At 32.1% G+C, this 27,712-nt stretch overlaps 3 protein-coding genes across 3 annotated transcripts; all 3 read left to right on the top strand.

Annotated features, from left to right (window-relative positions):
* Nucleotides 1-10,633: 10,633 nt before the first annotated feature.
* Nucleotides 10,634-15,903, top strand: LOC107009684 (probable galacturonosyltransferase 14). Its single transcript, XM_015209028.2, has 6 exons — nucleotides 10,634-11,317; nucleotides 12,306-12,361; nucleotides 12,485-12,640; nucleotides 12,841-13,431; nucleotides 14,478-14,780; nucleotides 15,039-15,903. The coding sequence occupies exons 1-6, from the start codon at nucleotides 11,101-11,103 to the stop codon at nucleotides 15,318-15,320; spliced, it is 1,605 nt and encodes a 534-aa protein (XP_015064514.1). The 5' UTR covers nucleotides 10,634-11,100; the 3' UTR covers nucleotides 15,321-15,903.
* A 976-nt stretch (nucleotides 15,904-16,879) lies between these two features.
* On the top strand, nucleotides 16,880-20,091 carry LOC107009716 (membrane-anchored ubiquitin-fold protein 2). The gene is made up of 5 exons (XM_015209073.2): nucleotides 16,880-17,250; nucleotides 17,595-17,900; nucleotides 19,285-19,449; nucleotides 19,631-19,721; nucleotides 19,794-20,091. Exons 2-4 carry the CDS (start codon nucleotides 17,768-17,770, stop codon nucleotides 19,684-19,686), a joined length of 354 nt encoding a protein of 117 aa, XP_015064559.1. The 5' UTR covers nucleotides 16,880-17,250; nucleotides 17,595-17,767; the 3' UTR covers nucleotides 19,687-19,721; nucleotides 19,794-20,091.
* A 622-nt stretch (nucleotides 20,092-20,713) lies between these two features.
* LOC107009671 (chaperone protein ClpB3, chloroplastic) lies at nucleotides 20,714-27,657 on the top strand. The gene is made up of 10 exons (XM_015209009.2): nucleotides 20,714-21,108; nucleotides 21,804-22,022; nucleotides 23,322-23,559; nucleotides 23,867-24,062; nucleotides 24,237-24,291; nucleotides 24,380-24,530; nucleotides 24,804-25,112; nucleotides 25,684-25,949; nucleotides 26,137-27,066; nucleotides 27,208-27,657. Exons 1-10 carry the CDS (start codon nucleotides 20,872-20,874, stop codon nucleotides 27,532-27,534), a joined length of 2,928 nt encoding a protein of 975 aa, XP_015064495.1. The 5' UTR covers nucleotides 20,714-20,871; the 3' UTR covers nucleotides 27,535-27,657.
* Nucleotides 27,658-27,712: the final 55 nt, after the last annotated feature.

Raw genomic sequence — 27,712 nt, 5'->3', positions numbered from 1 at the left:
AATGTGACAACCCCCTCGGGATCCACATACTCAGGTATTGTCTCTGCCATGGGCGGCCATTCGCTCTGTTAATCCCCTCTTATTGGCTCGCAGCCTCAAGGGAGAATCGAACCCGTGACCTATGGCTCCTTTACATCCCTCCCAAGGAGATCGCCTCTTACCAATTGAGCTGCAGATCAATTGGTAAGAGGCGATCTCCTTGGGAGGGATGTAAAGGAGCCATAGGTCACGGGTTCGATTCTCCCTTGAGGCTGCGAGCCAATAAGAGGGGATTAACAGAGCGAATGGCCGCCCATGGCAGAGACAATACCTGAGTATGTGGATCCCGAGGGGGTTGTCACATTCTATTTGAGAACATCATATTGTACAAAAAATTTTGTTTTTTTCTATTCCTTTTCTTGTCGTGTTTTTGAATAAAAATAGGAAAATATGAGAAAAAGTAATTTAAAATAATTATTTAGATGAAAATTAAAAAGAAATAAAAAAAGAGAGGAGAAAGAGAGATTGACACAGAAAGAAGAAAAAAAGAGGAGGAAGAGAAAAAACGCATAGAGATTAACAGTACAATTTTTTAATTCTTAAAAATTATTATATTTAGTTAGAAAAATTATGTTGACATAAATGGTAAATATTTTTTTTAATATGGTACATTTATGTGATTTACCCATTTTACTACATTCTAAAGCCCAACACGCAAACTTTAGCCCAATTATTAAAACATTAAATCTAAGCCCCTTAATATTCATTATTTTAAAGAACACACTTTGATAAAATGTTGATTATTTTTAAAGCTCAAGCTAAAGAAAATGAAAATGGGTTAAGTCTGACTATGAAATATTGATTGTTTTTTTAAAAGTAATTTCTCAATATTTTAAAGTGTAATTTTATTGAAAAGTCTATTGATAAGATGTTGAGATCTCCCGAATATTGAACCAATTTTATGTTATTGACAATGAATTTTTTTAGTTTCCAAAACTTGGTACATTGAATGAATCACTTTGTTTGTGTAATAGCTTATTTGTGAATTATTCATATACGAAGTGTTTTTGTCTATCAAGATGTATATGTCCATAAGAAATTTATTACTTTTGAACAGAAAGAAATAAAAAAAAAGTCTAACCAAACCGAACCAATGATTCTTTTTTTTATCTGATTTGGTTTGGTTTTAAAAATTTAAAAATCGATTTACGTTGATTTGATATTGATTTTGATTAATAACGATCAAAATTGAACCACGAACACCCCTAAAGTAACAATGTTCATTATGTTAAACTTATAAAATTAAAAGGGTATAGTCAAATCGAATACAAAATAAAATATTTACAAAGTAGATCTGAAACACGACAGCGTTATAAGGAATTGTAACTTTCTGAATACAAAATAATTTAAAATAATATATCTAAACATTGAAAACTATAAAGTAACTAAAAGTATATTAACAAAGGGAGATTATAAAAACAATTTAATCTATAAATAAAATAAAACTATATATACATTGCTAAAAGTTTCTTTTTTTTTCTCTTAAAAGTGAAGAAGTTTGAGATTAAGGATGACAATATGGAAACTTGAACCTCATCAACAAAAAAGAAGATCGGATTAGTCAGTAAACTGAACAATTAAGATTTTTTAGCCAAATAACTGATATAGAAGAAGTTCAAGTAGGTCAATCAACTGAACTATTACTCCCTACGTCCGTTTTTATATGTCATTTTTTTACTTTATCCTTGTATTTAGAAATGATGTAGCTTTAGTCTGCTATCCTTATTTAATGTTTTCTTAAGTTATATTTATAATAAATAATGAATACATTTTCAAAGTTAATTAACTACTCTATCAAAAATATAATATGCAAAATATAATTATTTATGCATAAATTTTATAAAACGATAAATATAACGATAAATATTGTAATTCAACTATATATAAAAGAAAATGACATATAAAAAATATAAAAAATAATATTTTCCATCAGAAAACAATCAGCCAACTAAACTACTAAAATTTTCGGACCAAATAATAGTAAAAAGTAATCTCAAGAATTCTTTATTTACGATATATCAAATTTAAACATGTCATATAAATAATTATTTTTCCTACAAATATTTTTTCTCATTGAAATAGTAAATAAAAGGTCCAATTTACCCCTGACGCTTAAATTGCATTATTGACATGAGCATTCGCGCCGACACCAAAATTGAATCACTAAAAAGAAGTCATCATATTAATGCTGATAGTGCCTTGCACGATTCATTCTCCTCCAAACGTTTAGAACCTCCGTTTTAATTTATTTGACTTATTTTTAATTTTAATTTGTTTAAAGCAGTTTTTTTTAAAATGATTATTTATTTTTAAATTTCGAAATGTTTATAATTTTAAACTGCAATATCAAAAATTATTTTAATAAATTTAACATATCATTAAATTAAAATTATAAAATTTTAAAAAATTTAAATGATATGTCAGGTTTAAATATATTTAACAAATTAAAATAAAAGAATTATTTTCTCCGTCCACTTTATTTGTCATATTGCATTTTGCGAAAGTCAATTTGACTAATTTTCAAAGTTAAATTAGATTACATTAATTCAATATTTTAAACAAAAATTTTAAAAATATTTAAAAATTATATAAAAAGTACTATAAATGCAATCTTTTGTATATCAATATGATGAAAAATATATCTTACAATATTAGTCAAATTTTTTATAACTTGACTCTAAAAATAGAAATCATCACAAATAATAATAGACGAAAAGAGTAGTATACATGCTAATACAACAAGAAGAAAAATACCAGTAGAAATCTCTTTTTAGTTTTTGCTTAATAAGAAAGTAAATAGGAGTGTAATGTTTGTGAAAATAAAAGGAACACATATTGGCACATACTCGATATAGAATATGGTATGTTTGGTCCAATTGTTTTCGTTAGATCATCTCCAATTTAACACTAAATTTTATATTTGGTATAAAATTTAGTGTTCTAAGTTCAAGTCATACCAATTTTTACATTAAAATTGGTGGTGTGAAATTTGGCGTAACACTATTGATCAGATCAAATAATTTTTTTAAATATTATAATGTTATTTTATTATAGAAATTTTTAATTATACATTTTATACATTGTATGTTTTAATTAAATCTCTTGTATATTTAATTATTTTTATATAATATTTTTATAATATTAATTTTAGATATAAAATTTAGCTTTTTTATAAATTAATTTTTCTATATATGACTTTTTTTAAAAAATAAATTTATGTTAATTTTACTACAAATCATATAAACTGCAATAGGACATTTATGGGAAGCACCGTAGTGATCTTGAAAGTTGAATATTCATATAGAATTTAAAATAATTTTTACATTTATGTAATGCTTATTTAATTGTATTTCGTTAATGATTTCACTTTTATTTGTATCATCCATCATTATGTATAATGTATAAAATTTCTAGCAATTTATATTATTTAAAAATTTATGGTATAAAATAATTTTATATTAAACGATTACAAAATAAAATAATATGAGTTAATATGATGATTATTTTAAAAAGAATTTGTTTATGACATAAAAAATAAAATTAAAATAAGAAATAATAATGAAGAAATAAAAAAAATTGGTACAAAATTTAATGCAGTGATTGAAATTGATTACATCAAATTTAATATTGACACCAAATTTTATGTAAAATTTAATGTTTGGATTGAAGATATCGTTAGCAGGTCCCGCATGTTACTATGCTAGTTGGAGTGATTCAAAAGGAACTTCCATGTTAGGAATCTTTGGTTTAAAATAGCGCAGTTAAGTGGATCACAGGTTTAGACGATTTTATTAGCTTTTTTTCTAAATTTTATATTTGTGTTAAATTTTTTATTTATTTTATTTATATTAACTTATGAATTACTAAATAAATTAATTTAGACTCCCCTAGTAATAGAAATATATATTTATGCCAAATTAAATAATTTAACAATTTTAATTTAAACTAAATCGAAAATATATATTATTTTTAATGATAAAAGCTTATACGACAAAATAATTTGTATAGTAGTCATTTGTTTGATAACAAGTGGATTCATGTTTTATTTTAAAAGAAATTCAAGATTTTTTTTCCTAGTACGAATAGGTTTCTTCTAGTTTCCTTTACTTTTCCTTTACATCAAATTTCTCGTTTATATATTAGGAAGTGAAATATACAAAAGAGTTTTAAAAAATTTATAGATGTGTAAATATAAAATTTGTATATATATATATATATATATTTTTTTTTTATTTATATGTTTGCTAACATAATATACAAATCAAAATTTCCATATCAGTCAGAACTATAACTATCGAGCACATTAACAATAGTTATAAACCTTATTACATTTGTTATTTATAAAATTAAATTTTCCAATTATTTATTTAAACATAATTCAATTTTTCTTTTTGTTTTTTAGTACGAGTAGGTTTCTACTTTATTTTTTCCTTGTTGGTATCAAATTTTCCTGTTTTTTTATCATATAAATAGTTCTTTTTACAAAAAAAATACCAACATTAAGATTTATCCAGCATGGCGGCGAAGAAGATGAAAGCTAGTCCATCAAACCCTACAATTTTTTCGGATGATATCACAATCGATCTATTTTCAAGACTTCCTGTTAAGTCTTTAATGTGATTTAAGTGTGTTTCGAAAAATTTTAATTTTTTGATATCAGAAACGTATTTTATGGATATTCATGAACAACGCTCTAAAACTATTGGCCTTGCTCAAGTCAAATTTTTTGTACAAGAATTGGATGGATTTTATAGCATAGAGGGAAGAAACATATCTAGATGTGATTTTGATTTTCCGTACGACAAATTATCGTACGATAATGGCTTATTCTGCTTTTGGGTTGAAAAATTCGAATCCGTTAGAATTTTCAATCCCGGTACAAGACAAACGATAGTTCTTCCCCGAGTGAAGAAATTACATTATCTTCGTAACTTGAGAAGTGAATCTTATCTTTTACTAAACGGTGGATGTTCATATACACTTGGTTATGAACCAGAAGAAAAAAAGTATAAGGTTTTGATGACATTTAGGTTTACAAGTGAGTGCACGATAAATTGGGTTTTCACTATAGGAATAGATAAATCTTGGAGAGAGGTTAATCGAGTGGATTATAAATCACGAGCAAAGAAACTTTGTATCTATATATTGAATCCGGGGAGTAAATTCCTAATTGCATTCGATCTTAAAACCGAAAATTTCAAATTTATTCCATTGTGGAGTGGTGCATTATACTGGACTTGTAATTATTACGAGATGATAGAAGTGGAGGATAAATTAGCCCTATGGTGGAGCGGTTCGTCTGAGACGGTGAATTTGCGAGTTTTAGGAGACCCGCAAAAAGGGAAATGGCTGAGACATATCATTCGCTTTCCTTCAAACATGAAGAATGTTGGTACTTATCAGATCTACAATTGTTGTGATGGTGATGTTTTAATTTTCTTGATCAGATTGGACGATTTGGCTAGATCTCGATCCTGTTATTGTCATGATGTTAGAAAAAATACCTGGAAATATTTGAAAACTTCGTTATATAGAGTGAAGAATTGTGTTGACAAAGGCATTTATACTTATGCGGAAAGCCTATTCCCATTGAAAAAAAAATCGTAATGCTCGTCTGTATTGGAAGTTGAAACTCCGACTAATCTCATCAACCATGCAACAAGATTATTTTGAGGTTAGATGTAGATTTAGCGTTTTAAACTCTTGGATTGAATTTTACTGTTTAATTACTTTACTATTTTAGAAGAAACTTGCTCTTATACTACCTAATGATTTTTTATTTTTAATTTTGGTGATGTTTCTGCATGCAAATTCTTTGCAAATTTTAGGATTTGTACAGTTGTTTGTGCCTTTTATGTCTTTTTATTATGAAAAAAGACTCAAATATGTCATTCAACTTTAAGATTTGGCTCATTTATATCATTATTGTTCAAGAAAAAGCTCATTTATGTTATTATTTTGCTATTGTTTTTTAACAGTGGTTTTGTAAAATCACTTTGACACGTGGTAAATTATGATTCGGTCACGTCATCAATTTTTTAATAAAAAAAAATCATAATTCTGAACAAAAATTGAATTGATTTTTTTTAATTAAATAATTTGATGACGTGAACGAATTATAATTGGCCAAGTTATCAGTTTTTAAATAAAAAAAATCAAAATTCTGAATGAAAATTGAGTTAATTATTTTTTTTGAATTTTTTTATTAAAAAAATTGATGACGTGGCCGACTTATAATTGGTCACATGTCAAAAATGTTTTTGCAAAACCACCATAAAAAAATATATCGCATGAATAAGTCTTTTCTTAAACGGTGATGACATAAATGAGCCAAACTTTTAACTAATGATGATGAACTTATTATGAAAATTCAACAACATATCTGAATCTTTTCCCTTTTATTAAAATCAAATTTCTTTTACATATATAATTGAAACAACTTAACCAACGATTACACATAGACCGTAGACGAATTAGTTCGGCATATTCTTCGTTCATATTTATATGTAGCCCTTTTTTGAAAAAAAAAATCAATTACAATTTGTGTGTTAGCCAATTCTTAAAATCTTGGTCAGTTAGCTAATTTTCAAAAGTTTTTTCTTTTAAAAAGACAAGAATTATAATGCGAAAAATTAAATCTTAAGAATAAAATGAAAGTTCAAATTAATCAACCAATTAAATTAATAAAATTTTTCAATCCAAATAACAATAAGTTAACTGTTTTTAGTACAAAGTCCAATTTACCCCTGCCGCTTAAATTGCATTATTGACATAAGCATTGGCGCCGACACAAAAATTGAATCGTGCCTTACACAACTAATTTCCTCCAACATTTAAAACCTGACATATTTTTAATTTTACTTTGTTAACACTTTTTCTTTTACACAATTATTTATTTTTAAATTTCTACATATAAAATAATCAAATATCCTTTTTATAAATTTAATATATTTTTAAAAATCATAAAATTTAATTTTTTAAAAAGTGTATGTCAATTCAAAATATGCGGAACCAATTAACATAAAAGAATTATTGTAGTATATATGTCAATAAAAGACAAATACTCTTATGTCCCTAATTGTTTGTCTATTTTTAAATTAACATATTTATTACTGAGTATATTATATTACTCTTATTAATTATGAAGTGGATGTATTAAAATTTAAGATTTTCAATAATTTCTATTTTTGTCAAAATAATAAATTGGGAGTTAATAGATAAAAAAAATATTTTTTCTTAATTTATAAAATAGAGAAATAGTTATGACTAACTATAAAAGGAAAAATAAAAAAATAATTAAGGACTCGGAAAAAATCTCCTTTTAGTTTTTGCGTCAATTAGAAAGTAAATATTTTTGAAAAATAAAAGGAATATAAATTGGCACATACTCGATGTAGAATATGGTCCAATCATTTTCTCTGGGTATATATTTTCAGATCCACATGAAAAAAGCGAAAAAGTATGCATGTGGCCATCTCAGAGTAATCATGCAATATCTTAAGGATTTGTTTAGTTTGCAAATTAAATTATCTTAAAATTAATTATTCTCTCAATGAAAAAAAGGATAATTTTCGTATATAGCAAATAAAAATTTATATTTGTATGTTATAGTAAAGTTTGCATAATTACACTCAATAGCTTATATATAAATGTATAATTTGTTATACATATACAATTGAAGCGACTTGTATAAAACGAAAAAAAGACTTGGTCAGGAAATTGTATAAAACGAATTGTATAATTATAAGTGTATAGGACGATTATATACAGTTTGAATTTGTATGAAACGAGAAAGGGAGAAAGGCAAAAGACACTTGAGCAGGGAATATACAATTGAATCGAATTATATAAAAAGAGAAAGAGATAAATTATATACCATTTGAATTTGAATAAAACGAGAAAGAGAGAAAGACAAAAGAGACTTGAGCAGGTAAGTACTTTTATTGTATAATTATAAGTGTATAAGACAGAGATATATGTGTTTACATGTGTATATACAATTTTCTCTCGTTTTATACAACTAGAAACACAATTTAACAATTCTATTGTATAAAGCGATAGAGGCGAGCAAAGGAAGCGAGCGAGAGAGGGACTGACAAACAGTTTGCTTGGAACAAAAATAAATCAAACGGTAACTATTAATTTAATTTGTAGTGGAGTTTAAGAAATAAAAGAAGATTTTTAATTTTGTGATTTTAAATAAAAGTTATGTCAAATATACTAAAATAACCTTAAATTTGGTGGCTTAAAATATGTCACATTGAAAATTAAAATTAAAGTGTTGCCAAAAAGAAATCTTTCAGAAACAAACTAACAAAAGAATTGAGTAATTCTTTTTAAAATTGGGGAAGTAATTTATTTTGTTTGAGAAGGGGATTAAGATAACATATATTTGATGAAATATTCAAAAATAAATTTATTAAAATATAAAACTTTAATCTCTTTGAATATTTCACTTTTTATTAATCAACTAAAACGAGTCCTAAGTACTCTTATAAGTACTAAAGAGTACTGCTAATGGAAAAGTTAGTAGGCCCCAGCACAACTGTCTAAACAAAACAAAAGAGGAAGCAAAATTTACTTGCTATATAATACTTTTTACGGACTTTAATAACTAATATTTAGTAAATCTTTGCAATTATCAACGTAAATGGTGATGGAATAATTAGTATGGATCCAGATTAAAGTACAAAATGTGAAAAATTAGGGTTAGGTACGGTGGATAGAATTAATTTTTTAAAAATAAAATAATATCTTAATTAATATTTGGAGGAGTAAAGAAAATTTAAAAAAAAAACTAAAAAAAATGGTCGGGGGAGGTAATAGGAAATGATGGATTAGGATAAGAAAAATATTTCACATTAGTTTATAATAGAAATATTTTTATTTTTATTTTCTAAAATATTAATGATTTATTTAATTTTTGTCAAGGTTGAATGTTTTGTCTATGTGATGTGATAATTTTTCTAAATAAAGAGAGTGTATTGCACACATCATGATAAAAGTGATTAAAAAAGAAAAACGTATTTTTCAAACTAAAAAGTGATAATCTATGTAGGAAACTCACATTTTCAATGTTTTAAAATTAAAAATAAATGTATATTTTAGTTGTATTTTTAACACTTATCTCGCAAATAAATAAAGAAGAAAATATTTATTCTATTTTTATTTATTTGTAAACTTTTGACTTGACATATCTATTCATAAAAGAAAAAAGGCTCATAAATATCTCTCATCTACGAGAAAAAATTCATAAGTAACTTTATTTCAATCTTTTGGTCTAGAAATACTTTTAAACATATTAATCATATTTAGCAAAAAAAGTTAGAAATAATATAATAATGATAATGCATCGCATAATTTGTTATATCTTATTATGCTCGCTTCTAATTATGGTAATGTCCCCAATTATTACTAATAGTTATTATGTTAGAAGAAACAAAATTTTGATTTTGAATAAATAAAATTTGTCTTTTACAATAAGTAAAAAAATTCAATCAAATTAAATTTAGATGGATGATATTTTTAAATTAAAAGATAGAAGAAGAGGTGTTTTTGAACCAAACATAAAGATTGAGAGTATATTTAGATCAATAGGTGTAAGAGAGTATTTTTGAGTCATTTTCAATAAATTAATGATATTCTCGAGCCAAAAAAACAGGTTAAAAATATTTTTAGACCAAATAGTGGAATAAAGATATTTATAAGCCTTTTCTCATATTTTTTCCGTCCGGTATTGTTTGTCATGGTTTCTATTTTTAGAGTCAAACTACAAAAATTTTGACTAACATTTTAAGATATATTTTTTCATCATATTAATATACAAAAAATTGTAATTTATAGTAGTTTTCAAATAGTTCTAGAATATCTATTTTTTTTTAATTTTAAATATTGAATTAATTTGATCTAATTTAACTTTAAAAATTAGTCAAATTGACTTTCAAAAAACGCAAAATGAAAAAAAATTCCGGATGGAGGGAGTATTAACGATGGGATAATTAACAAAGTGAATCTATCATGTTATCCATATTAATTGATAGAATTACGAAATCAATATTATCATTAAAGATGCTCTATTTTTTTTTCAAAAACATTAACTCTTTAAATAAATTAAGAATATAATAGGTAAAAAAAATTACTTTTTCTTTATTTGTCAAAAATGACTAGTAAAATGAGACAAATAAAAAAAATAATATTAGACAAATAAAAATAACAAAAAATGCTATTCCTAAAAATAAAATATGAATTTAATTAAGTATCCACCACCATCCATATGTGATTTAACAAAATCAAAACAATTTACATACGAATTTAATTGAAATGCACCAGCATTGGATAATACCAGGTGGAACAAAAAAATATTTCAAATAAATAAATAATTAAAATACTTTCATATTTATACCAAAAAGAGACAAGTAATTGTAATCCCTTAATTTAAGTACAAGTATATAAATTTAGCTTCTATTCTATTAAGACAGCTCAACATATTCCCCAATGCCCACACGGTTTTGACTCAAAATATACACGCAATTACCAATATTAATTCGAGTCATTAATTTTAGCTGATTATTTGGAGTAATATTAATTATACCAATAATCAAAATTCAAAGTAGAAAAAAACAAAAACCAAAAAAAAAAACAAACACGTAGTAGTAAAAGCTTTTTTCTCTCTCTCTACATTCAATCTTCCGATCTTAGGAAGAAAATAGCAAATCCTCTGAATATATTTCTGTTGGATTCAAATTTGATTTGAGAAAATCTTCATTCAGATTCATTGTGTTTGTGGATGTTGTTTATATTGTTGTTTGTTTGGGGGTTTGGGGGATTTTGATTTGATATACAAATGCATTGGTCTCGGAAGGGACCAGTTTCTATATCATTTGATTGTATTGTTGTTGGATCTGATGGTGAGAAGTAGAATATATTTGGATTGTTCAAAAATTTCTGAAGAGAATAGTAATAATATTAATCCAGCAGGACATTGTGGCGTCGTAGTCGGCGGTGTGTTGTCATATAGAGTTGTGGTGGATTGGAATTGGGATTGGGATTGGGTGGAGGAAGATGCAGCTGCACTTCTCACCTAGTATGAGAAGTGTAACGATATCGAGCAGTAGCAATGGAGGATATGGTGATTTGATGAAGATCAAAGTCGCAGCTCGCCACTTTTCCTACCGAAATGTTTTTCATACCATACTTATTCTAGCTTTCTTTTTGCCCTTTGTATTCATTCTCACTGCTGTTGTTACCCTTGAAGGTGTCAACAAGTGCTCTTCCATTGGTAAGTTTTCTTCTATCGGATTTTTCATTTGATTAATCTTCCTAGATCCTGATGTGAATCTATGCATATTTGATGTGGCAATGTTGGTAGTTTGTTTTCAGAATTTCTAAAATGTTGTTTGAGTTGAATTGGAAATGATTGTTTTCCACTGTAGCTAGAAATGCCATTGGAGGCGTTTTTGTATCTTAGGATTGTGTGGAATTACGGGAAAGTTAAGGCTTAAACTTATTTGTCTTTCAATAACTTGTCCCAAGGATTTGAATTTGATGACAAACACAAAAAAGGAAACAAGCAATAGAGTGGTAAATGGTTTATGGTTTGTTTTTTTGGGTATACTTTACTTTTTTAAAAATTTTTACTCTATGCTGCTCCACCATTCAAATTAAGAAATTGTTAATGCGTTTGTCTTCCACTTTAGGAATCAAATGTGATTAAATTCAAATGATAGATGTCTGAGTGCATTGCTTTTGTGGAGGTGGGGGTTGCATAGTGTTGTTTCTGGAGATCTGCATGAATGGTATTTAGTAACTGCTTCTCATGTTTGCTGCTTACTCTACTACTTATCTTAAGTATGCAACAAACTCCCAATTGACATACTTGAGTCCAGTTGACGTTGTTCATTTCTTATGTGTGTTGCATTAAGCTATCTTTAGTCACAAGTTCTTTGGGAATCACGTGCACCGATCACATCTCTTAGTTGTTTTTGGATGCCTTCAAATGCTTTTTTTAAAATTCCGTGGGATGAAAAGGAAGCTTCCTTGGTGGGACCCTTTTTTGCTTTATGGATGGAAATTCTTTTGAAGTATTAATATGCCAAGAAGCTTGTTTGGTCCGGTGGTGTTGGTCCTGGTTGTGATGCTTCTAGTTGGCATTACCTTTTGTCACCCATTTTACTTTAGAATGTTGTTGGATATGAGGGATACCTTTCATCATTATTATCCTTTTTTTTTGCTAAACTTTAATTTCATTTTCTTCTCCTCGGTTTCAGATTGTTTAGGTAGACGATTAGGACCATCACTTTTAGGACGAACTGATGATACAGGGGTAAGTAAGCTTCGTTCTACATTCTCTTATTGTCATTTCTCTCCAATCTTGTGTAAACTTTTACATGGAATTCCTTTTCTAACCCAAGTCTATGCCGTTGTTTGTCTATTGCTGTTTTGGCAGAAGCTGGTCAAGGATTTTGTTAAGCTCCTCAATCAAGTGAACACTGAAGAAGTGCCTGATGGCCTGAAGCTCCCAGAGTCCTTTAGTCAACTTGTTGCTGAAATGAAAAACAACAAGTACAGCGCAAAAGAATTTGCTTTGGTTTTAAAGGGAATGGTATGTGCATGTCATTCTTTTCTAGCCTTTTTAGTAGTGCATGTATTAGCCTTATTTGTTCTTGCCTTTCCCTTGGACTTTCTACCATTTGCCCAGGGTTGTTGAGTTACTTACTGACCCCCACATTGGTTTTGATTGCGCACAGACACAGAAAGATATTGTCCTCAGCTGAACTTCATGTTGATTTTGCTATTTTGCAGATGGAGAAATCTGAAAGAGAGATTAGGGAATCAAAGTTTGCAGAGCTGACAAATAAACACTTTGCTGCAAGTGCAATTCCCAAAGGCATTCATTGTCTTTCGCTGCGGTTGACTGATGAGTACTCCACGAATGCTCATGCACGCAGACAGTTGCCTTCACCAGAGCTACTCCCTCTGCTATCTGACAATTCATTGCAACACTTTGTAGTGGCCACTGACAACATCCTGGCTGCCTCAGTTGTGGTCAATTCTGCTGTGCAGTCAACTCTGAAGCCTGAAAAGATTGTTTTCCATGTCATCACCGACAAGAAAACGTATGCAGGCATGCACTCATGGTTTGCTCTGAATCCTGTCACTCCAGCTCTTGTGGAGGTTAAAGGTGTTCATCAGTTTGACTGGTTGACTAGAGAAAATGTTCCTGTGCTTGAAGCAGTCGAGAGCCATAATGTTATTCGTAAATACTACCATGGAAATCATGTTACAGGTGCCAATCTCAGTGATACAACTCCGCGATCTTTTGCATCCAAGTTGCAGGCTAGAAGTCCAAAGTATATCTCTTTGCTGAATCATCTTCGCATATATTTGCCAGAGGTACCACGTTCTCATATCTTGTAAACCGTCTTCTGTTTCTTTGAAGCAAAATTTTGGAGGGTTGAATTCCAATGACTTTTGGACTTCCCTTCCTCCTTTACAGACAGCTGGACATTGAAATAATACTCTGCGAGAAAAAGTTTCCAATATATAAAATAGAGTCAACGGTAGGTTTAAGCATGCGAGTGAGGAGTTTTGGATAGATTCAGATGCATACATCCTGGTTCAGTGAACATTATTGGCATTATTTATCTGAACCTAAGCTAAGTTAATCAAAACTTTCATGCGACGAAGTTTAGCCAATCTTATCCAACATTTGCGACTTCTTGTTGAAAGTGTTCTGAAGACACATAAGCATACCCTATAGGATGAGTAATGTTTATGCAGACATTATTTCTTCATTTTGCTAAACTGTAAGATTTTTGTGCTCCAGAGATCATTAACATTATGCATGCATGTCCGTAAGATGGAATAACAGACTCTTCTATATACTGTCTTGCACCGCAGCGGCTAGTCAAAGTTTCAATATCATCTTTCCCACATTGAAACAGTATAATGAGACCTTGGTACCCCAGATCTGAAAATTTAGTTCTCAAATTACTGTATGGAGAATGAAGTAGGTATCCCATAGTCGAGCTGCGTGCAAGTTGGCCCGGACACCACGGATATTTTAAAGAACTTTATGGAGGGTGAAGTACAGTTATAATCAGACTTTGGTTTATGCTTTTCTTCTTGTTCTGATAATTTAGCTCCAAATTTGCATCACCAGGCGCTCCTTTCTTTTCAGAAGAGTTCAACGCAGCAATAATTTTTGCTTTTCCTTTCTTCTACTTGCTAGGATTTAGGTTTTAGTATAGATTTCACTTTGTAATATTTCCCTCTTCGATACTTGTATGTAATCCCGGAGCCCACTTGTGGGATTACACTGGGTATGTTATTGTTGTTGATGATACTTGTATGTGATTCACTCTCTGGTCGTGCATTTATGTAGATATGCACATTTCAAATAGCAATCTGAGATTTCTGTGTTGTCGTTTTATTTGCAGCTCTTCCCAAACCTTGACAAAGTGGTTTTCTTAGACGATGATATTGTAATTCAGAGAGATTTATCTCCATTGTGGGACATCGACCTTAGTGGTAAGGTCAATGGAGCAGTTGAGACTTGTAAAGGTGAAGATGAGTGGGTGATGTCTAAGCGATTCAGAAATTACTTCAACTTTTCTCATCCACTAATAGCAAAGAACTTGAATCCGGAAAACTGTGCATGGGCTTATGGGATGAATATCTTCGATTTACGGGCATGGAGGAAAACGAATATTACAAATACCTATCATGCATGGCTTAAAGAGGTACTCAATCTTATGCTTTGTGATTATTTGGGGAAACAATTGGTTTATCTAAATTCTAGCAGCTGTGTGTTTGCATTTTGGATCTTGCCAGTGTTATGATTTTTCTGTCATTCCTGTTTGTGTTTGTCTCTTCTGTCCGTCCACCCTATTATTCATTTAGCTTTTTTTTTTGGACATGTTAGTGTAGGATGATTGTGTGACAAATTTAGCATTTTTAGATTCTGACTTTGACATTGTTAAACTCGCTTATCGTTGTAGAATCTGAAGTCGAACTTGACAATGTGGAAGCTTGGAACATTACCTCCTGCTTTGATTGCATTCAAGGGTCATGTCCACCCCATTGACGCCTCGTGGCACATGCTTGGCTTGGGATATCAGAGTAAGACCAATATCGACAATGTGAAGAAGGCTGCCGTGATTCATTACAATGGGCAGTCCAAACCTTGGCTCGAGATAGGGTTTGAGCATCTCCGTCCTTTTTGGACCAAGTTCGTTAACAGCTCCAATGATTTTATCAGTAATTGCCACATACTGGAGTAGTCTACAGATTTTCCATCAAGGTAAAAACACAGGAGAATTTTGAAAGCCCACAGGCTTTGCAAACTTTTGATTGGTTCTAGGGAAGTTCAACAACTCCAATTGATGAGAAGGAGATTCTGACAATTGCCCGGATATATTCAGGTTTCCACATTTGATACTTTAAAGAGAAGCATGGGCATAAGATTCATTCTTTCAATATGTAAAATAGAAGTTGGTCACATAATTCTATTGATTGGACAAAGGACAATATTTTTGGCCTCTTATACTCTCTATTATACTATAGCTTAAGAGGCAATGATAGTGCATCGCAGGAAATGCTCATCATTGCCATCATCAGTCATACAAATTGGTGAATTTGCGAGAAGAAAAGCTAGGCGCTGCGCCCTGTTAGCTGCAGAGATCATTCTTCCAACATTTTTCCTTGTTAATTTTGTTGTCATTACTTCATTCAATCATATTAGACTGTTGTAGGCTATGAAACTTGCATCACATAGTTGGATAAATCCGTAGATTATTACATTTGCTACTTGTTTTGTATGATTCAATGATATGTGCAGATTCATTTTTACCAGAAATTTCTCCAGTTTTTGCTTTTTTATTAACGTGATTTTTGTTCTGTTGATGTTTGATCTTTCTCAAGTCATTTTATTCTTAATTATGGGATTCAAATAAGTACAACTGTGAAGTCAAAGTACAAATTGTTAAAACAAAATCTTGCTGAGTAAACAAGTGTATCATACCAGCCTGTTTCGTAACTTTCAATATTAAAAAAAACTAAAGAATCCCTTAAAATGCACTCAAAGGGACAAAAAGTAGCAACAAATAAATATTCCTATGTCAAGAAAGGTCTTAAGAAAAAAAATAGAAAAAAGAAAGGTCTTAAAAATGAAACAGTCTCCAGCTCAAATCATACAAATCTTTTTATGTATTTTAAATAATTTAGGAGGGTACGAAGGGCCGAGAGAAAAAAAAAAAGTCGTTGGTGTGATGTATAAGATATAATAATCTCAAAATAAAATATAAGATAATTTTATCTTATATTTGGTTGGACCTATTAGATCATTCTTAATTTATTTCTCTCATTATTTTTTAGTGATGATTTAAATTATCTTATATACATAGTGAAATAATTTATCTCAAAATAAATTACTTTGCAATAACTTGTTCCCAACCAAATAACCAGAATTAACATTGTCTAAAGTCTTCAGTAATTATGACATGTATTTTTATTGACATTGACATACCTCGACTAATCTATCAAGTATTATTTGAACTTTTATAAATGTTGAATAGTTGATTTTGAATTGTAACATCGAAACTTCTTATTACTAATTTATTTAAGACCATATCCTTTCATATATAATTAAGTACACATAATAACTTTCCTTTAAAATGCATAAAGTAAAATCTCAAAATAGAAGAATAATATTGGCGAGGGCTTATTCAAATTTTTTGAAAAAACCTTTATTTACTTCTATTTGACTTGAAACACCGTTTTAACAAAACATAATTTTTTTATACGTAAATACTATATATATATCCAAATTTTAAATTATCGCAAATAATCCAAATTTATAAAAAAAAAAAGGTGAGGAGAGGAGAAAAAAAAATCGATAATTCCATAGAGTGAGGAGGAGAAGCCGAAGAGAGTTAACTTTATTGACCAAAGCGAAGACGTAGAGAGAGCAAAACAAGACTTTGAAAACTCCGAAAATTGCCGAATTTGATTTTTCTTCATCTTCTTTTTTTCCCCTTTTAATATAAAAATTATTAATATTATTTTATTGTTAATGCATTACACGTATTACCTACCCTTTCCTTTTCTTCTTCCCTATACTAGTTTTGTAGCTCTATCTGTCTTGAGGAATATCATATGAAATTACTTTGTTCGGTAAAAAGTGGACAGTTTCCAGATCAGTTTCTCTTAACAGTAAGCATTTGATAATTTTTTTTTTGTTTTTGTTTTAAAGATCCATTCTTTTGTAGAATTGTAACTTGATGATTCTTGTCTGCAGTTTGAGTACTTATTTTTAATGTTTTATTGACTTTTGGGGTTGTTAAAATTTGTGATTTCTTGGTTAATTTTAACTCAAGATTCTTGAATTTCTTTCTTTTGGGTTGTTTAAATTGTAGTTTGACTCTCTTTTCTTGATAATCTAATCTAATTCAAGAAAGTGTAATTATTTACCTGATTTTGTGTGGGTTTATGTATATTTTGTCGGTGTTAATATCTGATAGTTCATTATGAATTCATATTTTGTTTTTTTTATGAAGATTTAAGGCTGGGATTTGGGAATTTGATGAGATCCATAAAGTGTCAAGAACCAAAGACTAAATTCTTTGGTCTTGGGAGCTTCAGTGATTGTGTTAATTAAGGCTGAACAGGTTACAGGAAGATCCTAGTAAAAGATCCTTGTGTTGGGTTTGTTTTGTAAGTTAGAACAAGGATGTCTGCAGCTCAAGATCAACTGGAGATTAAGTTTAGATTGATTGATGGAACAGATATTGGGCCCAAGAGTTTTTCTGCGGCTACAAGCGTAGCAACCTTAAAGGAGAACATCCTTGCTCAGTGGCCCAGAGGTTAGTTTAGTTCTTGAATAGCTGATAAATTGTGTGTAAGATTTTCAATTACCCTAGATTTCTGTTGGTGGCTTGATTGCTTTAAGAACCCTAATCATGGTTGTTAAGGCTCTAATATTTTGGAGCTTTCAGTAAATTGACAAGAATTGCCTTGATTATCATAGTCTATGATCTGTAGTTGTTACTTTTGTTAGATAATATAGCTCTGTGGATAGTTCCTTCACTTTAGTTCTCTACCGATAAGTAATATGTATACAATTTGTAGGGATTCTGAATGATAAAAAAAATTGGCACATTGTTATTCAGATAGTTGAGGCGCTTTGCTGCTTCAATCAAATAGTGGTGGACTTTCGCTTGAGATTGTTTTAGGCGTCTTCCTCTAAAGGGATATTGGTTAAGAAAGTCGACAAAGTAGACTCTGATAGTGTTTAGATGACATGAAGCTCTGGCTAATCAAACCTTTCAACTTTTAGATGTGCTGATGCATTGTGTGTTATTCAATTATTGGGTATTCACTTTTTTCTGATAGGACTTCTAATTTTAAGCATGTATTTAGAAAGGAAAATTGAGAAGCCTAAAGAATGTGTGTTAGTCCATTTAATAAAAACCAACATCTAATTAAAAGTCGTTTAATTAGGTCCCTGTAATTAAACCAACATTTTCAATGCACCTAGTTCCAATGGCGGTATATTCGTGCATGTGTTTCAGAATGTCATATTACATTCACGTGTTGCTAAGTATGTCAAATTCCTTGACTGAACTTAAAGGTTTGCACAGTTCACCAGAGCAGGTATCGAGTAAATCATGTTTTCTCAGCATTCGAGATGACTCTGAAAGCATTAGCTGCAATGCAAACAAAAAGATATTGAATGAGAAAGGCATAATACATAAATGTGCCATTTAACTTGGCTTCAAATCCCATTTATGCCCTTCAACTTTGGATGTGCACAAATAGACGCTTAAACTTGTATAAAGTTGAACAAATAGACACATATGTCCTACATGTCATTCTACATGTCATTTTTTGTCCTACGTGGTGTCCTACGTGCATTGTGCCATGTACGACTCATGTATTTATTTATTTAAAAGTTGGATAGTTAAAGTGCTCGTTTGTGCATTATGAAAGTTGGAGGTCAAAGTTAAAATTTAAAGCCAAGTTTAGGATCCAATATATGTATTATACCAATTAGAAACTTGAGCTCTTTTCTTGAAATCCTTTTTTCATATTTTCAGATAGTTTACCTGAATGTTGTGCGCTTTCTCTCTGTTATCAAAGATTTTCTGCTATTGATTTTCTTTCTATAGTCTTTTGTTAAGTATTGGGTTCAATCTTGATTACAAGTTTCCAAGTCATGTTTTCTGAGACATATATCTTATGTAATAGAGAAGGATAATGGTCCGCGGACAGTAAAAGATGTCAAGTTAATCAGCGCTGGGAGAATATTGGAAAACAACAGAACAGTGGCTGAATGCAGAAGCCCACTATGTGATATTCCAGGAGGAGTCACGACCATGCATGTGGTTGTTCAACCACCAGCTCAGGAGAAAGGTCAGCTTAGATTCACTAAACATATCGACGCCATATAAAACAGTATTTACATCAAATTGCCTTTAGGATGTTTGATTCATTTCCTTTGCCAATTTCCATTCTGTGTTTTACGTTCTTTTTTGTTGTGTCGCTGTCTCTGAACAAAATGTTTGTTGTTTGAATTTTGCTACTGGTGAAACAGAGAAAAAAGCATCAGATGACATGAAGCAGAATAAGTGCCTCTGCGTTATACTATGATATTCAGTTCCAACAGGGGGATGGCTATATGCAAGGTAGGTAGTTGCTTTTCGTCATCGACAGATATCAAGGTCTGTAAACTGATGTTTTGGACCCTCTACTTTCAGATAAACACTGGTGGTTGTTAACAATACTGAAGTTGATGAAGTAGTCACAAACATGAGTTGTTGGCATTCCTTGTATTCTCAAGATCGTGTATGGTCTGGTCTCATTTTCTTTTGTATTTGCTGCTTTTCTTTTTTAGTGCTTGGTGGATTCAAAGTCCATTCTGCATTGATTGAAAATTTGTGTTGCTGTCAAGTATACCATTTCTTTTCTGTAGGACTCTGTTGTCTGTACAAAATACGAATGAACTCGTTGGCTCAATTCATAATTTAATCTTGAATATCTTCTTATGGTGATCAATGTAATATATAGATACAAAAAATTGTCACACGTTTCTTTCATAATTAATAAAATAAAATAAAATTAAAAATAAAATGATAGACTAGACTAGAACAGTGTGGGTAAACGGAGAACCTACATGTCAGTTGTGGGGTCCGTAGTAACCCATTCAAATGTGCCACGTGTATGATCCTGACTCTCACAAGCGGTATATTTTTGTGATGCCAGAGTCATTTTTTCATCTGCCATCCAATTTAGCTGTAGATTCTTAGATTTGTGCACTAAATTTTGATTTTGCAATTAATATATGATTTTTGAATACATCTGTTTATAGTTTTGTTTGAATTAATTTTTTCTGTATTCAATTTACTTTTTTTTAATTATTTAAACCAATTCAAGAATAAATAGAGTACATATTTTTTGAATTACGAACACTGTGTTGGGATCTGTAAGCTTTGTTAGGTGAATATAATTTTTTTTTTATATATATATATATATATAAGAAATATAGAAGCAAAAGTTTGGGTCACACTGATGAATAATATATAAAATATATATTAATTTTCATAAAAAAAATATATAAAATACACATTAAAAATCAAAGATATTTGTATAGTAAAAATTTTCACACGCGCTCTGACGTTCGGGAAGTTACGAGAAGAGTCCACCGGTTCCTTATATTCTCACGCAAACCCCTAACTTTTCCGGTAAAACACTCTCTCCTATCCGCTGAAACTTTGTCGTTTTTCTTCCTTCTTCAATAACGTTGAGATAACAGAATAGTACATTTTGTTCACCCGTATGTCTACCGTGACGTCATTTTCCGGCGTACAGTTTTGCGTTCCTTCTTCTTCAAACAGAGTTGCTTTATTTTCATCCCAGTCAGCGCCGTACCTGAACTTCTCAGGCAAATCGCGAGTTCTTGGCAAGTGTAATTCGTTGAAACTGAAGAGGAAGGATGTGTTCTTCAGTAGGAAAACTGAGAAACTTTCTCAGGGTTCAAGGCTTACCGTACGTTGTGATGCTTCAAATGGAAGGGTAAACTACTTATTCATTTACTTATGGATTTTACTTTATTGTAAATGCAATTGCTTTCTATAGTGGAAGTATGCAAAATGGTTTCTAGCTGCTCACCACTTTATCAGATCAATTTATTGGTCCTGAATTGAGTGACACTTTATCTAATCAATTTATTGGTTCTGAATTGAGGGAAGTGGTGCCAATTAGTCACTTGATTGATATCCATAATAGGAAGATTTGGAGTGGTATTCAAGCAGTTGATAAGTCACACTCTCATTGAGTGAATCAATCAAAATGCATTGAATTCTTTGTGCTTGCACATTTTTCCGTTTGGGTGTTATTGCATGTCTATTTGCTTGCAGAGTGAGATTACTTGTTTGGCAGATGTGATTGAATGGTTAGGCATATAGATTCGTTCCCTAATATCTCTTGGAATCAATGATCTGTAAGCAAAGTGTTGAGATAGCAATACCAGTTAGTTGAGACTAAACTAGTTATCCATGTAGGGAGAACCCTTAATTACCTTAAGGGGAAAATTATACAACTTGGAATGAAATATATCTAAGTAGAGTGGAATGGATATGGATGATTTATATAATCGTTCTGACTGATATATTTCAGTCCAAGTAGAGTGGGGTGGTTATGGATGATTTATATAACCGTTGTGACTGATATATTTCACTCGATCCAATTAATTGGTTTTGTAATGGCAGATCACTCAGCAAGATTTTACAGAAATGGCATGGCAAGCAATTGTTGCATCGCCAGAAATAGCTAAAGAGAACAAGCATCAAATAGTAGAGACTGAGCACTTGATGAAGGCACTGTTGGAGCAAAAGAATGGGCTGGCTCGTCGCATATTCTCCAAGGCGGGTGTAGATAATACCCGCCTTTTAGAGGCTACTGATAAGTTTATTAGACAACAACCAAAGGTATGCTTCAGATCAACTCAAAGTCTCCTGCTAATTATATGCCATGTTCATTTGTGCATCATAGGTTCTTTTCTTACTTCTGCTTAGATGTGATTTGATGTTCAATTATCAAATCGGTGTTTTCAGGATCAAAATCGAATTATGGCCAATATTTTATTTTTGCTTCTTCTTCATTTGCAATCCATTGGAGTTTAGCACAACATTCTGCTTTGATCAGCTCTGCCATTTTCATGTTAGTGACAGTCATTTTATCTTAAAAGGATCTAATGAACCATTTAGTCCACACATGACCATTTTCAAGCATGCTAGGTTTTCTTGTAAAATGTTCATTTCTCAAGACTTTATCTGAATATGTGCACGCGTTCTCAGGTACAGGGCACTTTATTGTTGTAATGAGTCGTCAGTGTTACTTAATTATTATGATGAGAGTTGTATGTTTCTGCATATAACTTAAGTTTATGGACTATTTCTACTGCATGATTTACCAAGAGGTCTCTTGTGTTGTTTTGTATTGTGTATCATATTTCACTGGAGTTTAACCAACAAGGAAATAGTTGGTAGTTAAAAATTCAAGAAGTTATAGGTTAACGTACATATCCACTTTTAGAGCTAAAAACAATCATGTTTTTGCAAAGGGAGTTCACATCCTAGCTGAATCGAGCACACTTTGTAGCTCAACTTTTAAAAGACACGAGCTCAGGGAGCTTATCCTGGCTCATTTAGTGTTTAACAAAACCTTATATGTGTTTTTCTCCAGAAATATAAAATGCTATTTACACTCCACTTTCAGGGTTCTATATAACCAACATAATTGATTGGATGGAAAAATAATTATGTCTATTTAGGATGTGATTCAGCTAAATAATTCAACAAAAGGAGCTTGCCTGGCTATAGATGAGCTTATAATCTAGCTTGATATCAACTAAAGCTAAACACCATATCTCCAAGCAAGCTAGAATTTGGCTCTTTCTCGTCTATAGTTGAGCTTGGCTCAGCTCGTATAGTTGATGTCTGCAGAACGTATGGAAACTTACTCAGTGCTATACACTTATGTTTCGATTCCATGGTAGTTTCATCAACTGATTCTCGTACATTGTTCTTTAAGAGAGCACACATATATTATTGGAAGCTTCCAACCACCAGTGGTGCTGAGTCATTCGAATTAGTTCTTTTATGATATTACTTCCTCTCTCTTTAGATCACTTTTAATAACAATCAAACAACAAGCTGCTAAATACATTGTCCTCTCATGTACTATTAGATTGCTGAATCATCTTCTTGGTTACAACATCTTTCCAGGTTATTGGTGAGACAGCAGGATCTATGTTAGGCCGAGAGTTGGAAGGTTTGATGCAGAGAGCCAGGGAGTACAAGAAAGAGTATGGTGATTCCTTTGTGTCAGTTGAGCATTTGGTGCTTGGCTTCATTCAAGATAAACGATTTGGGAAGCAACTGTTTAATGATTTCCAGATTTCCCTGAAGACACTGAAAACTGCCATTGAATCCATAAGGGGACGCCAAAATGTTATTGATCAAGGTAATTAGTTCTTTCTATAATTGGTGGACTACTTGCATATGTGGGTCTTGTCAATAAGTGCAAGAATTAAGATGTACTTACCCCTTTATGGACTATATTATGTTCATTACACTTGGATCTCCTCCCTTTCATGTGATACAGGGAGCTTCTTCCTAGTGTAGTCCTTAATGTTCTAAACGTAGTTTGACTGGTATACACCATTAGATTCTTTGTTAACAACAACCTTACTTTCCCAACACATGCTCGTCTGCAATATATCCTCTTAGCTTTTTCCATTTCTCAAATATCTTGTTTATCATTCTTGCAGATCCCGAAGGGAAGTATGAATCACTAGAAAAATATGGAAAAGACCTGACTGCTATGGCTAGAGCGGGGAAGCTTGACCCAGTTATAGGAAGAGATGATGAGATACGTAGATGCATACAAATCCTCTCCAGGAGAACAAAGAATAACCCAGTGTTAATTGGTGAGCCTGGAGTAGGGAAAACTGCAATCTCTGAAGGGTAAGTAAATTCTTCTTATTGAGCAGAAGAGGCGGGAGTTGGAGCATGTGATTTTAAATTTTTATTTGTATGGCTCATTTAGAACATGTTCCATTGGTCTCAATTTGTTATATTTTTTCAAAAAATACTTCATCCATTGCGTATAACTTATATTCTTCTCTTCCTGGTTGATAGGCTTGCTCAGAGAATTGTGCAAGGAGATGTACCTCAGGCTTTGATGAATCGAAGGGTTAGTGATGAAGGGGATTTCTGTTGCATTCACCTGACTTATGAAAGAAAGTATTTTATCAGTTAACATGTTTGCGTCCTCTGTGCAGTTGATATCTCTTGATATGGGTGCGCTCATAGCTGGTGCAAAATATCGTGGTGAATTTGAAGACAGATTGAAGGCAGTGCTTAAGGAAGTGACAGAATCTGAAGGACAGATCATCCTTTTTATTGATGAGATACATACTGTTGTTGGTGCAGGTATGTTCTTAGGGAACATCACCAGATGTTAAAATGCTGTTTTATACGTTGGAATGCCGGTGATTAAAAATTAATACTTGTTGCCCTTTCACTTGAGCATGGACCTATAATTGCCCATGTTATTGGCCTATACGTCTGCTACATACTGGGACCATTATGATTTCATCCTACACCAGAAGTTGTATTCCGTACCATTATTTGGGTTCATCCAAGTTTGGATATATTTTTTTCTGGTTTGGTTTGTGAAAAAACAAAATCATTTGTTTTCGTCAGGTGCTACTAATGGTGCAATGGATGCTGGGAATCTATTGAAGCCGATGCTTGGTCGAGGAGAACTACGATGTATTGGTGCAACCACCTTGGATGAATACCGTAAATATATTGAGAAAGATCCTGCCCTGGAGCGTCGTTTCCAGCAAGTTTATGTTGACCAGCCTACAGTTGAAGACACTGTCTCCATACTTCGCGGATTACGTGAAAGATATGAGCTACATCACGGGGTTCGCATTTCAGACACTGCGCTTGTCGACGCAGCTATTCTTTCGGACCGTTATATTAGTGGACGTTTTCTACCTGACAAAGGTGAGAAACTGAAAAGCTGTTCACTATAGAGCAACTTGTTATTTCATTTAATATTTACAAATACTGTATCGTTCATGGTGATATAACTTTATTGTCTAGTTTTTATTTTAATTTACTGCAAATAGAGCGGGCAAGGGAAGGATTACCAGAAGGGAACCGAACTCTTATCAACAAGGTGAAAGTTCTAGTACCCAATTGGGCGACTACGGTTGCCCTGCTTGTGTAATTTTGATTTAAAATTTAGGAAACAATTTTGCATTTGTTTGGCCTAACCTTAGTCCTGCTGGTGGATTTTTATTCCTATCAAACTACTAATCATCACTTCGACATTTGAGCGTGGCCTTCTCAAAATACTGTAGAAAGGAACAACTTGAGCGGTGATGTAGCCACATTTTCTGGATCATATCAAAGCATACCGTTCAGTCTTCCATCACCACATTATTGTTTCCCTTGGTCCAGTAAGCATACACCAAGTGCTCATGCATTTGACCTGCACAAAATGTGGAGTGTAATAGACTAGTTCATATTGAACTTATAGTCTATGCTAAAAGTGCTGGTTTTCAAATTGCAGCTATTGACCTAGTTGATGAAGCTGCTGCAAAACTGAAAATGGAGATCACCTCAAAACCTACAGCCCTTGACGAGATCAATCGTGCAGTTTTGAAGTTGGAGATGGAGAGGCTATCTCTAACTAATGATACAGATAGAGCATCGAAAGACCGGTTAAACCGTCTTGAGACTGAGTTGTCTCTTTTGAAGGAGAGGCAAGCTGAGCTGACTGAGCAGTGGGAGCATGAAAAGAGCGTGATGACTCGCTTGCAGTCCATTAAGGAAGAGGTACGCAGCTGAAGTTTGTTCATAACTGGTGTTTCTTTTGTTTAACTACTCTTGATGGAAGTGCATTTATATTATGAGCTGTTAATTGAATTAGCTAAGGAGAAATTCGTATGTAAATGAATTAGCTATTCGTATGTAAATGAATTAGATTGCAGTGGAGCTTGATTAACTTTCTTCCTAAATACAGATTGACCGGGTAAACCTTGAGATCCAGCAAGCAGAGCGGGAATATGATCTTAATCGTGCTGCTGAACTTAAGTACGGGAGTCTAAACACCTTGCAGCGTCAACTTGAAGCTTCAGAAAAAGAACTGAGTGATTATATGAAGTCTGGAAAATCGATGCTCAGAGAAGAAGTAACTGGGAATGATATTGCAGAGATTGTCAGTAAGTGGACTGGGATTCCTGTTTCTAAGCTACAACAGTCGGAGAGGGAAAAGCTGTTGCATTTAGAGGAAGAGTTGCACAAACGTGTTGTTGGTCAAGATCCAGCAGTAAGAGCAGTAGCAGAGGCAATTCAGCGCTCGCGTGCTGGACTTTCAGATCCTCATCGTCCTATTGCAAGCTTTATGTTCATGGGTCCCACTGGAGTTGGAAAAACGGAGTTAGCTAAGGCCCTTGCTAACTATTTGTTCAATACTGAAGAGGCACTTGTGCGCATCGATATGAGTGAATACATGGAGAAGCATGCAGTTTCAAGATTGATAGGAGCTCCCCCTGGTTATGTCGGGTATGAAGAAGGGGGGCAGTTGACAGAGATTGTTCGTCGAAGACCGTATGCAGTTATATTGTTTGATGAAATTGAGAAGGCCCATTCGGATGTATTTAATGTGTTCCTGCAAATCTTAGATGATGGTAGGGTGACCGACTCGCAAGGACGCACAGTGAGTTTCACCAATACTGTCATCATCATGACATCAAATGTTGGTTCACAATATATCCTAAATACAGATGATGATGATGATTCATCGAAGGAAGCGACTTATCAAACAATAAAGCAAAGGGTGATGGATGCTGCACGTGCAGTTTTCCGCCCTGAGTTCATGAACCGGGTTGATGAATATATAGTATTCCAGCCTCTTGATCGTGACCAGATCAGTAGCATTGTGCGATTACAGGTAACATACCTTTTCCAATCTTAAAAACACATGCTTGTTTGCGTTTGCATATACTTTCTGGTAGCGTCAATGCTGGAAGTTGATGCTGTGTCTGGATATAAATGTATGTCTTTGAGTTTGAGCTATTTTTTGTTGTCACAGCTTGAGAGAGTGCAGCAGAGATTAGCTGATCGTAAAATGAAGATTCAAGTGAGCGAAGCTGCTATTCAACTGCTTGGAAGTCTTGGTTATGACCCCAACTATGGAGCACGGCCAGTGAAGCGGGTGATCCAGCAGAATGTTGAGAACGAATTGGCCAAAGGAATATTAAGAGGAGAATTCAAGGACGAGGATACTATTTTAGTAGACACGGAGGTCAGCGCATTCTCCAATGGACAACTTCCTCAGCAGAAGCTAGTGTTTAAAAGACAAGAGTCTGGTTCAGATTCTCCAGCTGAGAACCAAGAAGCTTTCTCTCAGAAATTATGAGACTACACCTCAACATCTTGTTTAGACACATACTATGATTTCGAGCATCTAACTAGTAGTAGCTCTTGTATCTAAATTATGGATATACATATTTCACGGATATAAACAACAACTTCGATCTCATCTTCGAATCTTATTAACTTCTTTAGCTCAGTGTGATATATAGGAGATAAAGGAG

The sequence above is a fragment of the Solanum pennellii genome, chromosome 2, assembly GCF_001406875.1.
Source record: "Solanum pennellii chromosome 2, SPENNV200".
In the NCBI taxonomy this organism is placed as follows: domain Eukaryota; kingdom Viridiplantae; phylum Streptophyta; class Magnoliopsida; order Solanales; family Solanaceae; genus Solanum; species Solanum pennellii.
The sequence above is the reverse complement of the archived record's forward strand: the minus strand, read 5'-3'. Positions and strand labels throughout refer to the sequence as shown.